This window comes from Equus przewalskii, chromosome 7, assembly GCF_037783145.1.
Source record: "Equus przewalskii isolate Varuska chromosome 7, EquPr2, whole genome shotgun sequence".
NCBI classification, from domain to species: domain Eukaryota; kingdom Metazoa; phylum Chordata; class Mammalia; order Perissodactyla; family Equidae; genus Equus; species Equus przewalskii.
Window position 1 is genome coordinate 9,041,110 of NC_091837.1, and position 16,789 is coordinate 9,057,898.

Genomic DNA, 16,789 nt, shown 5'->3' on the forward strand with positions numbered 1-16,789 from the left:
ACTCCAACAACCCAAGTTAGTTTTCTCACAATCTGGAGGCTGGCAGTCCAAGACCAAGGTGCCAGCATGGTCGGTCTCAGTTTCTGGTGAGGAGTCTCTTCCTGGCTCATAGACTGCTGCCTTTCTCACGGGGCCTTTCCCAAGGGCATGAGTGCAGAGAGAGAGAGGGAGGGAGCTCTCTGGTGTCTTTTCTCATAGGGACACTAATCCTATAGGATCAGGGCCCCATCCTTAAGACCTCATTTAACATTAATTGCTTCCTAGAGACACCATCTCCATATACAGTCACACTGGGGTTTAGGGTTTCAACACGTGAGTTTTTGGGGACACATCCAGTCCATAACACCAGGGCTGTCTGACACCAGAGCCTGAGAAGAAATAATCACAAATTAGTCAACACCTCTGATTTGTTCTGACACTATATTAGGAATTATGTGGGGAGGGAGGGAGATGTTTAAAGTGCTTAATTTGCTTCACTTGGTCAGAAACTTTAATCCAAACAGAGCTGCTAACCTTTCAGACGTCTAGAAGCATACCTCCCATAGGGCTTTCTCGGGGAATACTTGAAAAGGTTCCTGGATTTAGAAGTCCAGCTAAACTTGGAGTTTAGACTAAAAGGGAAAAAATTTGGAAGAGAGGAAAAGAAAAAAAAGTAATCCCACTGACTGACTCAGTCTTTTTTATTTATCCCTCAAGTCAGAAATGGTTTGTTGCTTGGCCCGGTGGCCTTTCCAGCTGATGGCAACAGGTGAAGGAAAACTTTTTTGAAGTTCCTCCAAAGACGTCCTTTGAGGCAATGTTTATCTGATTTCTCTTTGTGGTCAGATTGTTTTGGTTCTGATTATTGTTCTGAAGAAGGAATGAAGATTGTCTACAGGAGTATGCCAAACACTCCTCCACCTCCTTCTTTGCAGAAACACCCAATTTAATCAGGACATTTGCTCGCATTGTAATTATTTACTTAAAGAACTCCCTGTGTGTTTTCAGACAAGTAGCTCATTCTCCCTGTAAGTTGTGAGGGGGTTGGAGATTGTACTGATATTCCTACAGACGATTAAACCAAGACAGCTACTGTGGTTAATTTGCCTTCAGAAGATGCATAACTCCTAAAATGTTAACTAACATTATAACTGGATCAGGATTTACAAGATACAAATTCTAACACGAAGACAAGGCAGGATGCAAGGGAGTTGCAGTTTTAAGCTTTAGGAGTAGTGTTTAAATCCTGGTTCAGAACCCTGACTTTTTTCAATCACAAACAAGCAATTCTCTCCAAGAGTTTGAATGCTGTTTCTTGGAATTTTTTAATCAGAGTTTTCTATTTTAATCTTCCTTGACCCAGAGACTTAAAAAAAAAAAAGTATTTTTTTCTGGAAATGAGTCAAGAACTTAAACTGAATTTCCAAAGGTCCAGAGAAGCATGGGAATTGTGACAAGAGAGTGTCCACTGTCAGAAAGAAATTAAAACTGCTCCACCCCACCAAGGTGGAGCTGAAAATGTGGTTACTGTTTAATACTGGACTAGTTCTTGATAATATTATCCGTATTTTGAAATGTAGGGCAAAGAGACCCTTAGGCAGATCTGCACGGTTAACAAGAGGACTCTCTGTCAGTGAAGGTCATGGCATTAGAAAGATGTGGCTCTAGGGCAGAGGTTGGCAAATTCATGGCCAAATGCAGCCCACTGCCTGTTTTGTAAATAAAGTGCTACAATGACAGAGTTGAGTAGTTATAACAGAAGCAGTATGGCTCACAAAACCTAAAGTGTTCACTACCTGGCCCTTTGTAGGAAAAGTTTGCCCACCCCAACTCTAGAGCTGCAAGGTGGTCCGGTCCCCACCCACCTCCTCATCATTGGCCAAGATGGGGCACATGGCGTATCAAGTGCCACATGAAGAACTGACCACTCAAGCTCTGGCCAGGCTGTATTTCCCGAGGGAGAAACTTTGTCATCTGCTAATGCCTGAGTCACAGATTTAATTAAGATGATGTTAGCAGGTAAAGCATACCTAGTCTCAAGTAGTAGAAGCCAGAAAAGAAATAGACAAGAACTTTATTTTTAAAACTTCACAATTAACAACAGTTAGACGGGAATCTTCTTTAACTTGATCTTTTCTTCTACATTTGAAAAGTATCTCATCTTTGTTAAAATTTCCTTGGCTTTTTCAAAGTCATCTAAAATAAACAGAGACATTAACATGAGGCTTCATTTCAAGCAAGAATAAAATCAACTCTACCGACCGAGGCAGCCAGATCGAAGCTGAGCTCCGGGCTCTGGAGGGCCAATCAATTGCTCAGTAAATCTGAACAAGAGAGAGGAACCATCTGGATTGTTACAGGGATAAAGGGATTAACTAAAGGGGCCAAAAGCATGCTTGTTTACAGGATTCAGACTTTAAATATGCGAAGCTGATTCTCTCCAGGACAGTTCCCACATAATAAATGGGTTGTGTTTCAAGAGTTCTGTCTCATCATACCCGGTGGTCTAACCCTCAGGAGGATGTGGAAGCACTGGGTGATTCCTCTGTCAGGTGCTGAGGTACAGAGCTGCCCGCAGGGGGCCTCGGTCTCTGGAAATGACGCCCTCACACTAGTGGTTTCAACTGGGGGTGATTTTGTGCCATATTTTCTGGCAATATCTAGAGACATTTTCGGTTGCCACAACTGGAAAGGTGGTTACTAACATCCAGTGGGTAGAGGCCAGGTATGCTGCTAAATATCCCAGGGCATAAAGGACACCCCCCACGACAAAGAATTATCTTTCCCAAAACGTCAGCAGTGCCAGGTTGAGAAACCCTGACTTAGATATATGCAAAACTAAACAATATACCGTTACATTCATATATAGTTAAAACCATCAAGAAAAGCAAGAGAATGATTAACATGAACTTCAGGAGAGTGGTTACCATGGAAGAGGGATGCAACTCAAAGGGCCTACTGGGGCTTAGAAGGCAACGGTCACGTTCTAGTTCTTTATTTATAAAAATTATTTTAATGGTGGTAAAATACATATAACATATTTATTATTGTAACCATTTTTTTCTTTTTTTTTAAAGATTGGCACCTGAGCTAACATCTGTTGCCAATCTTTTTTTTTCTTCTTCTTTTCCCCAAAATCCCCCAGTACATAGTTGTATATTCTAGCGGTAGGTACTTCTGGTTGTGCTACCTGGGACGCCACCTCAGTACGGCTTGATGAGCGGTGCTGGGTCTACCCCTAGGATCCAAACCAGCAAAATCCCGGGCTGCCAAAGCAGAGTGTGCGAACATAACCACTCAGCCATGGGGCTGGCCCCTGTAACCATTTTTAAGTGTAAGGTTCAAAGGCATCAAGTCCACTCACATTGTTATGCGACCATCACCACCATTTATCCACAGAACTCTTTTCATCTTGCAAAACTGAAACTGTACCTATGAAACAATAACTCCCTATTCCCCTCTCCCTCCAGCCTGACAGCCACCATTCTACTTTCTGTCTCTATGAATCTGACTACTCTAGGTACTTCATATAAGTATTTGTCTTGTTGTGAGTAGCTAATATCATTTAGCATAATATCCTCAAAATTCATTCATGCTGTAGCATGTATCAGAATTTCCTTCCTTTTTAAGGCTGAATAATATTCCACTGTATGTATATGCCACATTTTGCTTATCTATTCAACGTCGATGCACATTAGGCCTGATTCCACCTGTTAGCTCTTGTGAAAAATTCTATCACCATATGTGCTACAAAAATTCTTTCCTTGACCAAATGCTAGCCAGGCTCCTCTGAGCCCTCTTCTGGACTAGGCCTCAATCTTGAACTAGAAAGGCCTGAACAAACACAAACACAGTTTCTAACAGCTCAATGCCCCATCCCTAGGATGACCCTAACCCCGCTTAAAATGCCTGCCTGAGAAAATTCAGGGCTGACAAAAGAATTTATTATTTATTCCAGCCAACACCTGAAGCCTGGGCCCCTGTCTCCCAGTGTCTGTGACTGGACAGGAGCCTAACTTCAGTAAATGCCAGTCAGCACACCCAGAAGGGTTTCACGTGGAACCATGCCTGCTTCTCACCGTTTGTAGTTTTTCCCTTCCCTCATTCTAATAGCTCCCTGAGAACCCTGTCTCTTTTTCCTCACCGGCCCTTTAAAATGCCCAGTCACAAATAAGTTGAGTTCAGTTCACCCTGGACACTTTCCCCTATTGCAATAGTTATTACTGACTAAAATCTGTCCTTAGCACTTTAACTAACGTCTGGCTTTGTTTATCTTCGATGGTTATTTGGCACTGTGACTTGGATCTGGATTGGAAACACCATTAGGCCCTCGGACGGACGTAACCACCAGGCTTTTCTGCTCGCACAGAGACCCATGTCTCATCTCCAGTCTGCTTGCTTGTTTGGGTATCTGGTGTTGAGTGTGATTCCCGATCCAATTCTCCAGATAAACGTCCGCTGAAGCGCAGCGAGGACAGACTTGGATCCTCAGGATTCTGAGCGCACTCTCTGAGGCTAGGCTAGAGTCCCAGGCTGCTTCTGAAAGGTGGCTCCTGGGCTGGAATTCTTGGCTCCTTGTTTCTAGGGGGGACTGGCTCCTGGGCTGGAAATGTTTCTCCCCTGGCTCCTTGTGAGGCCTTTGTTCTATTTGATCCTGCACCTTCCATGGGAACTCAGTCAACTGAAACCCTCCTTCTCAAACTCCTGCTGCCTGGATGCCACCATGGTGCTCTGTTGGCTTCTTTTCTTGGTGGTATCACTTATCCCCAAGCTATCGCCTTTAATACCTCCACTCTCCTTCCTCCTTTCACCACCTTCCATCTCCCTTCAGCTCCCTTGCATCCTTTGATATGTCCCCCTTCAAGCCCCTTCCGCCTCCACTCCTCCGTCCACCCTGCCAGACCTTTCTCTTCCCACTCCCATCCTTCAACTCCCTATAGTCACTGGAATCTTGGGCCCCCTGTCTCCTCTAGGGGTTCTCAAGGGACTCAGGTACCCCCAAAAGCAACCACCTAAAGCTGAAAAAGAAAAAAAAAAGCTAACTGAAAACAGACATTTAGTCTACAGCCTCCATAAGATTATATATCAGGGCCAAAAAATAAAAAATAAAAAATCTTAGGGGCCGCCCAGTGGTGCAGCGGTTAAGTTCGCACATACCGCTTCTCAGCGGCCCAGGGTTCGCCGGTTCAGATCTGGGTGCAGACATGGCACCGCTTGGCAAAAGCCATGCTGTGGTAGGCGTCCCACATATAAAGTAGAGGAAGATGGGCACGGATTTCAGCTCAGGGCCAGTCTTCCTCAGCAAAAAAGAGGAGGATTGGAAGTAGTTAGCTCAGGGCTAATCTTCCTCAAAAATAAATAAATAAATAAATAAATAAATAAATAAAATGTTTAAAAAAAAAAAAGAAAATCCCCTTCTCTTTTTTTTTTTTAAATTTATTTTTATTTTTCCTTCTTCTCCCCAAAGCCCTCCCGTACATAGTTGTGTATTCTAGTTGTGGGTCCTTCTAGCTGTGGCATGTGGGACGTCGCCTCAGCATGGCCCAACGAGTGGTGCCATATCTGCGCCCAGGATCTGAACCGGCGAAACCCCAGGCTGCCAAAGCAGAGTGCACGAACCCAAGCACTTGGCCACGGGCTGGCCCCTGCTTCTCTTCTTTCTTAAGCTATCTATGACTCATAGCAATCTCATAAATTATACTTTTGTAAACAAACTTAAAACATTTATCTTTTTCTCTCTTCCTGATCCCTCAAAAACTATTTTTGAGTATTCTTATTTTCATGGCAATATAGTTATTTGCAAAGGTTCAGTAAGAATCTGTCCTCTTTGTGATAGGACATACATAAAAACATTGGTTATACTACCAAAGTTTGGAATGGAACGTCATTTTTGAAAATGATGCATAAAATCAGATATAAGCAGACAACTTTAAGAAACTAAGGTTGACCTTATGGAGCCAATGCTTACAAAGTCTTCTGAAAAAAGCCAGCCTGGTACCTGGCTTATAGGGTTCCCAGCCTTACAAGTGAGTAAGGAAGGTCACTTCCTGGCAGGCCCAGGAACCTTAGGATATTTTAGAGACCTTGAGAAGAGGGGAATTCACCCAAATTTATAGGTACTGCAGGTGAAGGCTGATGGAGAATTCTTGGCTTGACGTCCTAGCATTGAGAGGCTTTTAAAGTCCAATCTGAGATTCCTTATACAAAGTTTCATAAAGAAAACTTAAAATGTCCTGTATGGCTGATTACCATTCTTGCTGTACTTGTGTAAATAATCAGGCTAAATTTAAGGAAACTAAAATTATTTTGTAAACAAGAATAATCTTACTTTGATTATCTTTGATCAAAAAGGGGGGTCATTGTAGTGAGAAACTTTATTTATTTCAGTGGAAATGTATAACACACCTTTGTGGGTTATTAGAATGTAGTCCTGTTCAGTCTTTGAGATTTTATTTCTCCCTATAAACTGGCTTACACATTTTATCAGCCCTTACCAAATCCTCAATTCTTCTAGTTTCCTTCAATATCTGACTACAACTTTCCAAAGTGATGTTTCCAATTCTTCTGCCTCCTTCCTGACTTGATGTCACTAAGAACTAAAACATGACTGCCCAGATCCTTATTGGGATTCAGCTTGTCTCACAGTTGCCCCTTTCCTCCAGGATCTGAAGCCACACAACTTGATGTAAACTTCAAAGAACTCAACACCACCACAAATCATGAATGGGCAACTTTTGTACTTGGAACTGCTGGTAGATGGGCCACTCAGAAAGTCCACCAGAACTCTCGCATCTTCCATGCTCTGCCCTGGGAAAGAACCATGACCGTGACACTGATGTCTAAGCCATCACTACAAACATTCAAACTATAAACCAGGAAATCCATTAGATTGGCACTGCCATCCTCACGCCACCATCTAAAGATGCTTAAGAGTTCAACGTCTTCTCAAGTGGCTGCCCTCTCGACTCAGAAATGGGGTTTATGCTCTGCTCCAACCATTAACCTTTGTTTTTCTTTTTGTTTCCATAGAGATGCTCCTCATTAAATGCCTGATCGCTCATGTCATCCAGCAAATATCCTCTATTACCAAGTATCAACAGATGGTTCAGCTAGTCCTTAATAAACATAAGGCGATCGAATGAGAAAAGGACTTACATTTTTCAGAGGAAAGAAGGGTATCTCTTTCTTAGTGTTTGTCCTAGCTAACACCTGAAGATAGGGCCCCTGTCTCCCAGGCTCTGTGGGAGGGTAGACGCTGAACTTCTATAAGCACCGCCGAGCAAACCCAGACGGGTTTCACCACCAACCCCTCCTTCCAGCTTTCTGTAATTTTTCACTTCCCTAACTCTGTTGAGCCCTGCTCATGCTCCCTCCCTACTCTCTCATTCTCCCTTTAAAATGGACTCTTTTCTCCACTGCAATAGTTGTTACTGATTCAAATCTGTCCTTACCACTTTAACTAATGTCTTGCTTTTTCTCTGACAGTGCATCTCTTTGAGCTCCTGTTGTCAATTCTTCCACCCAGAAGTGCAATTGCTGGATGGTACGGTAATTCTACTTTTAATTTTTTGAGGAACTGCCATACTGTTTTCCATAGTGTCTGCACTATTTTACAATCCCAATAACAGCACACAACGGTTCCAACTTCTCTACATCCTTGCCAACATTTATTATTTTCTGATTTTCTTTATAGTATCTATCTTAATTGGTGTGAGGCGGTATCTCATTGTGGTTTTGATTTTCGTTTCCCTAACGATTAGAGATGTCAAGCATCTTTTTATGTGCTTATTGGCCATTGGTATATCTTCTTTGCACGTTTGCATGTTCTATTTCTTAAGCTGAGTGGCAGGGACATGGGTGATTGTTCGATTATTATTCCTTAAATTGTACTTACATATTATTTGTTCTTTTGAAAAATTATCTTTCATAATTAAAAAAATAAAAGTATGCAAAGGTATAACAAGAGCTGGCGGTGGGCCTTGGTGGAACACAATCTGACCATCTTAGCCAGTGGGTTAGGGACATGGATTTCAGGAAGATACGTGGGGCTAGGTTCCTTTCTTGTCTGTCCTGTCTGTAATCTATATTCCCCCACATCTTTTTAGAGACCCGCCATCTGCCTGCTTCTCTGAATCGACTCCTCAAGTCCCTACAGAGTAGGCAGAACACTGTGTAAGCCTATCTCCTGGGCCCTAGCTAATTGGACTGGAGTGGACATCTGGCTCAAGCTGGGCCCATCAAATTCCCTCTCCCAGGAATCTAGAGTTGGGCCTAGGGGACTCCAGTCAGATGGGGAAAGGCCTTGCTCTTACAAGGTAATAGACAAAGCGGGACTCAAGAGTCATCCAGTGGAGGAGGCCACTTTGGAGCCCTGCACATTAATAAGGAAGCAGATGGAACTGGTTTATAGAGAGGAGAGGAGGATGGCGTGGACTGCCAGGGGCACAGATCCAGGATTGCAGTCTTGGTTCCAGACTGCTTTCTGGCTCCCAGGTTGTGTCTCTGAAAACCTCTTGTCACACTGTTCTATAGTCACTGCAAAGACTTTCTCTCTGGATTCTGGGAGAGAGTCCTGATTCCTTATAATAACCTCCCTTATTTGGGCTAGTATGAGGGGCTTTCTGCTTCCTGCAGTTAAATGATCCCTAAGCCAAAGAGCTATCATTTTCTTATGTAAGGGGTGGCAAAGTCAGGGATGGAGAGAAAGGTTGTTCTTGCTTAAAAATAGTTAGAAATAGATCTAGTCTCTGCAAGCTGAGAGTCAGGAGCAGTGGGGAGCAGGATGAGCATTCCATATTTGTAATTCAGGCACAGCTCTGCCATGGACTTCTCCTCCTGCGCTTTGCAGAAGAAACGGGTGTGCAGGTTTAGCCAAACGTTGAGCGTGCAGCCTTGCCCTTAGGATCTGCCTGTGTTGGTTTCAGCCCCCACCCCTCACCTTAGCTTTTCCTACTTGCTAAGGGGATTGGAAGCACTTTCTCTCATCCAGTCTTTCACTGGCATGGCACTGTTTTTGGCACACAGTGTATTTCTCTTGTAAGACTGTGAATCCTGAAGGCAGAAATGTAGACTCATATGTATTTTATACCTCCTTAAAATAAAGTCTTTAAAAAAAAAGTCAAGAAATGAAGAAAGTACCTCGTTCAAAAGCTCTGCTCACATTGTCTGTCAGTTCTTTCTGTTTGACTGAAAGAGAAAACCATTATCTTAATTTTTCTATTTGAATTGACGCATGATATGAAGACAACACTGAGTAATCATGCTGGTGTGAAAGCAACGCAGCAGGGAGCTAGGATCCAAGAGTACAGCATCACAGCCTCTGTCTCTACATGTCCCATGACAGCAGCTCGGTTTACTTTGGCTTGGGCTGACCCGTCCCACTCTTGCTTTTCCACCCATGAAAGGTCTGTGGGGCAATTACCAAGTCCCATAAAATGGTTACAGATTAAGAAAAAAAAAAGGACAAGGAAATGTCTTGATTATCTCCACCAAGCAATCTAAATCCTTCAGATTTCAGCAAGGAGAAAATTAACAAGCTGGGCTTGCCTATCAGGAGGGCATCACGGAGTGTTTTAGACAGCTACTTCGCGTTATATGGCCTCTCCGGAAAATGAAACATTTAGAGCATACTGTACCTTAAGGGAGAAGACGCCAGATGAACTAAAGGAGCAGCTATTTCGTGTTTCTGTTGTTTCCTCATTGGGAAATGAGGAATTTTACAGTAAGTGCATTTTCCACATATAAGTGTATCAATCATTTATATGGTGCTTGTTTTCAGAGCACTTTCAAATATATTATATCCCCATCGTAGGCAATGGCAGGTATTGGGGGATTGTCCTGTGGTCACGTGGTTGTTGAGTGGAGGAGCTGAGAAGAGACCCCCAAGTCTCCAGACTTCTAGACCGTGGTTAGAAACTCGCTTCTTGGGTAGCAACGTGGTTGACAGAAGAGCACTGGACTAGGAGTCTGGAGGCTCTGAAGTGCTGACCCCAAACCAACTAGCTCTATGCCCCTGAACTCTCACTTAGCCTGGGCCTCAGCAGGTACCTGTGCGGAAGGATTTAGGAATTAATGTAAATGAAGGTGAGTGACTCGCTCAAGTCGGTAAGGTCAGCCCTTTCTACAGGGCTAGAACAACCTCCACTGTTGCCTGAGCACTTACTACGGGCCAGGCATGTGTCAAGTGTTTTACATGCTTTATCCCATTCAGTTTGATCCTTGCAACAACCAGCATTAATATTGTCTCCATTTTACAGATGAGGAAACTGAAGCTCAGAGGGGTGGAGTCACTAGCTCAAGGTCACACAAAAGTCAGTACTGTGCCTTTTAGTGGTGTTGGGACTGAACCCAAGTCCACCCCACCCCAGAGTTTCACAATCTGCTGCCTTCCAAAGCCGTGCAGCTGCGGCTGCTGACTGCAAAGCTGGAGTTTCTCGTCTCCTCCACCCCCCAGACCTAATGCTGTGGATGCACCCTGAGCTGATAGTCCCCCCACCACGACTTCTATTTTACTGCTTTTAACTTGTTTGTTATTTATCCACTGATCTGACAAATATTTACTGAGCCTCTGTTATAATCCAAGTACGGCTCCGTGTGCTGAGGATGTGAGGGAAGCAAAAAGCAGACACAATTTCTGCCTTTGCAGAACTACTAGTCTAATAGGGCAGGCTGATATTGGTCAAATAATCTTACATAGAACAGTAAGGTTATAATGGTGATCAGTCCTACAACAGAGGTACAGACAGAGGTTCTTTGAGGATTCTCTCAGGAAGCAATGATTGTCCTCAGATCTGATGGGAGGAAGAATTAACTAGATGGGATCAGGGAGAAGGTTTTAGGCAGAAGCAACAGCATGTACAAAGGCACTGGGGTAGGAAGATGCATGGTACAGATAAAGAACTGGAAGTAGCCCATGTGGCTAGAATGGAAGGAACAAATGGGAGAAGTAGAGGCCAGACCATGCAGGGCCTTGTTAGTCATGCTAAAGAGTTTGGTCTTTAACCTGAGAGCACTGGGATGCCACTTAAAGTTTTTAAGCAAGGCCAAGGGTGATATGATTAGATTTGGGTTTCAAAAAGATCACACAAGATAAACTCAACCAAGGAAGTGAAGGATCTATACAATGAAAACTACAAGACTTTCTTGAAAGAAATTGACGACGACATAAAGAGATGGAAAGACATTCCATGCACATGGATTGGAAGAATAAACATAGTTAAAATGTCCATACTACCTAAAGCAATCTACAGATTCAATGCTATCCCAATCAGAATCCCAAGAACATTCTTCACAGAAATTGAACAAAGAATCCTAAAATTCATATGGGGCAACAAAAGACCGCGAATTGCTAAAGCAATCCTGAGCAAGAAAAACAAAGCCGGCGGAATCACAATCCCCGATTTCAAAACATACTACAAAGCTACAGTGATCAAAACAGCATGGTACTGGTACAAAAACAGGTCCACAGATCAATGGAACAGAATTGAAAGCCCAGAGATAAAACCACACATCTATGGACAGCTAATCTTCGACACAGGAGCAGAGGGCCTACAATGGAGAAAAGAAAGTCTCTTCAATAAATGGTGCTGGGAAAACTGGACAGCCACATGCAAAAGATTGAAAATTGACCATTCTTTTTCACCACACACCAAAATAAACTCAAAATGGATCAAAGACCTAAAGATTAGGCCTGAAACAATAAGTCTTCTAGAAGAGAATATAGGCAGTGCACTCTTTGACATCAGTTTCAAAAGAATCTTTTTGGACACTATATCTCATCTCCTCAGTTGAGGGAAACAATAGAAAGAATAAACAAATGGGACTTCATCAGACTAAAGAGCTTCTTTAAGGCAAGGGAAAACAGGATTGAAACAAAAAAACAGCTCACTTATTGGGAAAAAATATTTACAAGCCACTTATCCGACAAAGGGTTAATCTCCATAATATACAAAGAACTCACACGGCTTAACAACAAAAAAACAAACAACCCGATCAAAAAATGGGCAGAGGACATGAACAGACATTTCTCAAAAGAAGATATAAATATGGCCAATAGACACTGAAAAGATGTTCATCATCGCTAATCATCAGGGAAATGCAAATCAAAACTACACTAAGATATCACCTTACACCCGTTAGATTGGCAAAAACATCCAAAACCAAGAGCGACAAATGTTGGAGAGGTTGTGGAGAAAAAGGAACCCTCATACACTGTTGGTGGGAATGCAAACTGGTACAGCCACTATGGAAAACAGTATGGAGATTTCTCAAAAAGTTAAAAATAGAAATACCCTATGACCCAGCCATCCCATTACTGGGTATCTATCCTAAGAACCTGAAATCAGAAATCCCAAGAGTCCCTTGCACCCCTATGTTCATCGCAGCATTATTTACAATAGCCAAGACGTGGAACCAACCTACATGCCCAGAAACTGATGATTGGATAAAGAAGATATGGTATATATACACAATGGAATACTACTCAGCCATAAAAAAAGACAAAATTGGCCCATTCGCAGCAACGTGGATGGACCTCGAGGGTATTATGTTAAGCGAAATAAGCCAGTCAGAGAAAGATGAACTCTATATGACTCCACTCATAGGTGGAAGTTAACATATTGACAAGGAGATCTGATCAGTGGTTACCAGGGAAAAGGGGGGGTGGGGGGAGGGCACAAAGGGGGAAGAGGTGTACCCACAACATGACTAACAATAATGTACAACTGAAATCTCACAAGGTTGTAATCTATCATAACATTAATAAAAAAAAAAAAAAGATCACACAAGTGACAGTGTAGGAACATATTAGATTGAAGGTACAGATAAACCAGCCTGGAGTTACTGCAGTTGTCCAGGTGAGAGAGAATGGTAGTGTGGAACAGGGTGGTGGCAGTGAAAATGGATGGATGGATTTGAGACACATTTAGAAGGTCAGCTTTTCAAGACTTGGTGATGGAGTGTCTACGGGGGAAAGGGAGAATAAGTTGTTAAAGATGCCTACTCATTGTTTTGGACTTGTGCAACGGGAAAGTGTCATTCCCTTAGAAAGAGAACATCAGAAGAGGCATAGATGATTTTTTTGAGAGGGAGGGGAGACGCTCATGAATTCTATTTTGGACACATTGAGCTGGAATACACAAACTCCATGAAGGCATGGACCATGTCTTTCTTGTTCACTGCTGTATCCTCAGGGCCTGTATATATAGCAGGCATGCCATAAACACTTGTGAAGGTATCTATGTGCATACTATCAGAGTGAGAACCTTGAAGCCTTTTCTACATGGCATGGTCAATTTTATGTGTCAAATTTTAGGCTATGGTGCCCAGTTGTTTGGTCAAACACTAGTCTAGATGTTGCTGTGAAGGTACTTTGTAGATGTGATTAACATTTATAATCAGTTGATTTTAAACAAGGAGATGAACTTTGATAATGTGGTGGGCCTCATCCAATCAGTTGAAGGCATTAAGAGCAAAAACTGAGGTTTCCTGGAGAAGGAATTGTGCCTCACGACTAACATAGAAGTCCTGCCTGAGTTTCTGGCCTGTCAGTCTGCCCTACATATTCTGGGCTCACTAGCTCTCATAATCATTAAAATAAATTTCTGTCTCTCTCTCTCCATGTATAAATGTATACATACACACATATATACTAATGCTTCTGTTTCTCTGGAGAACCCCGACTGACAGACTATGGAATAAAGTGGAAAGGAAAGCAATCTGGGATCAGAAGATCAAGGTCTCAATCTTTGCTCTGCAATGTGACCTTGGGTATTTCCACAAACTTCTGAGGCCTATTTTTCTCGTCAGAGATAATAATGTTATCCAAATCACGTCAGGGGTAGGAAGGCGGATTGCAACCTGCAAAATACTACCATATTCTTGGTTGAAGGCAGACTTCCAGAGACTTAGGGATGTTGTGAGTCTAACCTCCAGACAAAATTGGTTTCAGTAAAATCAAGAAAAAAATTACTCCCTGAATCACGATGATGACCAGTACGTACTCTTTATATGCATTTTGCACTTAACCCCACACATGTACTCATAAGGGCAATAAAATGAATTTGGTGGTAGTTCATCTTTTACCTCTGACAACAGACTCAATCTCTTTCATGGCAGCTTCACTCTGAGCTTCGGCAAGTTTTTCATTCATTTCCATTATTTCCATGAGGAACTGCCTGTCCATTTCATAATCCGTCCCTTCAGGAATCTCTACTCCACGGAGCTTTAGCTATTCAGGCATAAAAGCAGGGAAAATAAGTTTTAAGAAACTTATTTACATTTATTTATTATTGATATTTACACTTATTTCTTAGAAATAAGGTTCAAGAAACTAGGGTCAGAGTCATAAATCCAACTGAGGACAGAATACCATTCACAGGGAAAACCTGAACTGTCCTGATAGTGAAAGAGTGAGGGTAGGCTGCTGGAAACTTGGGCTGAGACAGGAGTGCTGGGACGGGATCTCTCTCTGCTACCTGGAACTGGGTGACCCTGGGGGGAGTCATTCCTCCATTGGGGAGGTTAAACTAGATATTTGTAAAGATTCTACTAAATCCTAAAATTCTAAGGTGCTCGTCCCCCTCCAAAACTCCCCAAATTACTCTTCCCTAAAAGCTATTACCATCCAAGCCTTGAAATTTATAGAAAATAGTTAAAAAAAAATGCAATCGGGCAAGTAAGATTTAGAGAATACTGAGAGAAAACTGTATTTGTGTAGTGTCTTTGAGGCTAAATGTTGTTGGGTCCCTGGACTAGCTGAGGTCTCAAGCACTCTTCTGCTGAACACAGAGGAGCAGAGGTCCCATTGCACAATGGACACCAGGCAGTCCCACATAGAAGGGTTGGGAAATCACCTTACAAGATATAGTCCCCTGCTCAGGGGGGCCAGAAGGGTCTTATAGGCATCATTCACCAGGGTCGAGTGCTTCTCTGAGAAGTCCTTTTCAGTCTGTTAGCGGAGATGAAGACAGTCTTATTACCAACCAAAACAGCCATCTTACAGTCACAAACTCTTTCATGAAATACTGATGGGCAGGCACCTACGAAGTGGCCAAAGTAGAAGTGGTGTGGGATGAGCTGTCTTTATTTTCAACTGATGGGTTCTAATTCTTTTGGGAAGTCAGGTAAAAAGCTGTGGGTGCAGGACAGGTCCAGGGCCTGGCTGGCTGGGGGCAGGCTGCCACTGGGTGGAGCTGGTTGTCCAGCTCTGTCCCTGATAACCACATCACCACAAGGCCCCTGCCACCCACCCGGTGTGCACATGTGTTGGATCTCCTTAAGGGTGGCCAATAGGCTACCTGAGACCTCTGGCTGAAGAAGTCTGGGTGGACAAGACGCTGTAGCTGCTGGTACCTTTGCTGGAGCTTTGCAGTGTCAACTCTGAAGGAGCGGTTGCTGGAAGGAAATCGGGAGAAGACATTCATGCACCAAATATTTATAGGTTTGTATACTATGGGCCTGGTTCCTGGTCTCATGGGGAAGATGCAATAAACATGGAGACAGACATAATTTCAAAAAGCGGGAGGTGCTGTGAAGGAAAAGAGAATAGGGCCAGAGAGAGTGGTAAATGTGGTAGACAGCTGACATTTGAGCTGAAACCTGAATGATGAGCAGGAGTAATCAAAGGTCAGAGGAAAGAGTCTTCCAGGCAGAGGGACCACACAAAGGCCCTGAAGTGGGAACAAGTTTGGCACCTTGAACAACTTAAAGGGTGGTGTCACTGCAGCCCATCATAAGTGCTCAGTGCCTGCCGGGAGCAGATCCCAGAGATAAGGGGAAGGGGCATTCCGGAATCCCACCTGTCTTTCCAAGGCCCAGGTCTCTTCCTCTGTCTCCTGCTTTATTGTAACCCAATCCCTTTCGCTTTCTATGCCCAGAGCCTGCTCTGACAGGTTTAGCTCCGCCCACACGTCACCACCTGTCCAAGCTCCTCAACCTTCGGAGGAAAATGGGAAAAACTCAGACCTCCCCCCAGTTCTCACTTTTCCCTTAGACTCTGCCTACAATATTAGATTTTCTGTGCTTTTACTTTCTTATTTTGGCCAACACCTCAGTACTCCTTTCCTACAAGTCTCGACCCAATTTTAATCATCCTGACCCTATCTCTCAAGTCGCCCTTCTCCCGGGCCCCTCAGGTACTCTTCCCTCAGGCCCCGCCCCCCAACTCCGCTTTCCCTCAGGCCCCGCCCCTCGAGTCTCCCTCCACTGAAGCTTCGATCCTTCAATTTCCCCTAACTTCACTCCTCACCCCTCCAGTCCTGCCTCCACGCTTGTCTCTATCCCTCAAAGCCCCTTCCGTCAGGCCCGCCCTCAATTTCCTCTCTCTCAGGACACATCCCATCCTCCACTCTCCCAGACCCCGTCGCCAGCCCCAGTTCTCTAGCGCTCCGCCCACCTATCTGGCCCGTTCCTCCTCCTGCCCGAGCCTGATCCGCCCTCCCCTCTCGCACGCCAGCCCCCGACGTCCCTCTGGCACTGGCGCGTTTCCCGAAACCGCCTCCCGTACCAGTCCATGAGGCTGAAGTAGTCTCGAGTGAGGTCAGGTGGCTGCAGCGCGCGGCACTGCGGGCAGAAGAACCCGTCCCCCCGCACGGGGCCCCCTGGGCTGCCGCAGTTCCAACAGCCGGAGGGGTTGCTTCCCGCCAGCGATGCAGCATTGCAGCTTAGCGGTCTCCTTCCGAGAACCCCTGCTGGCCACAACCCCCACACCCGGAGCAAAGCCCCGGCCCTCCCGCCCCACATCTGGCTCGCGGCCTAACTGGCCGTGGTCACCCGTGGGGGGAAAAGCGGAGAGAGCGGTCGACCAGACTAG

The 16,789-nt window shown here is 44.1% G+C and overlaps 1 protein-coding gene across 10 annotated transcripts; it reads right to left on the reverse strand.

The window, feature by feature from the left end:
- Positions 1-2,037: 2,037 nt before the first annotated feature.
- HSCB (HscB mitochondrial iron-sulfur cluster cochaperone) lies at positions 2,038-16,719 on the reverse strand. Of its 10 annotated transcripts, XM_070628692.1 has the most exons (7): positions 16,373-16,408; positions 15,777-15,913; positions 15,276-15,372; positions 14,837-14,926; positions 14,062-14,206; positions 9,118-9,165; positions 2,038-2,175 (listed from the first exon to the last, which is right to left on the reverse strand). In XM_070628692.1, the coding sequence occupies exons 5-7, from the start codon at positions 14,159-14,161 to the stop codon at positions 2,084-2,086; spliced, it is 240 nt and encodes a 79-aa protein (XP_070484793.1). In that variant the 5' UTR covers positions 14,162-14,206; positions 14,837-14,926; positions 15,276-15,372; positions 15,777-15,913; positions 16,373-16,408; the 3' UTR covers positions 2,038-2,083. The 10 variants fall into 10 exon arrangements, 9 of the variants coding, with proteins under 9 accessions (XP_070484793.1, XP_008523199.1, XP_008523197.1 ...); XR_011542355.1 differs by lacking the exons at positions 15,777-15,913; positions 16,373-16,408 and adding an exon at positions 16,484-16,719 and having other exon boundaries at positions 14,832-14,926; XM_008524977.2 differs by lacking the exons at positions 15,777-15,913; positions 16,373-16,408 and adding an exon at positions 16,484-16,719.
- Positions 16,720-16,789: the final 70 nt, after the last annotated feature.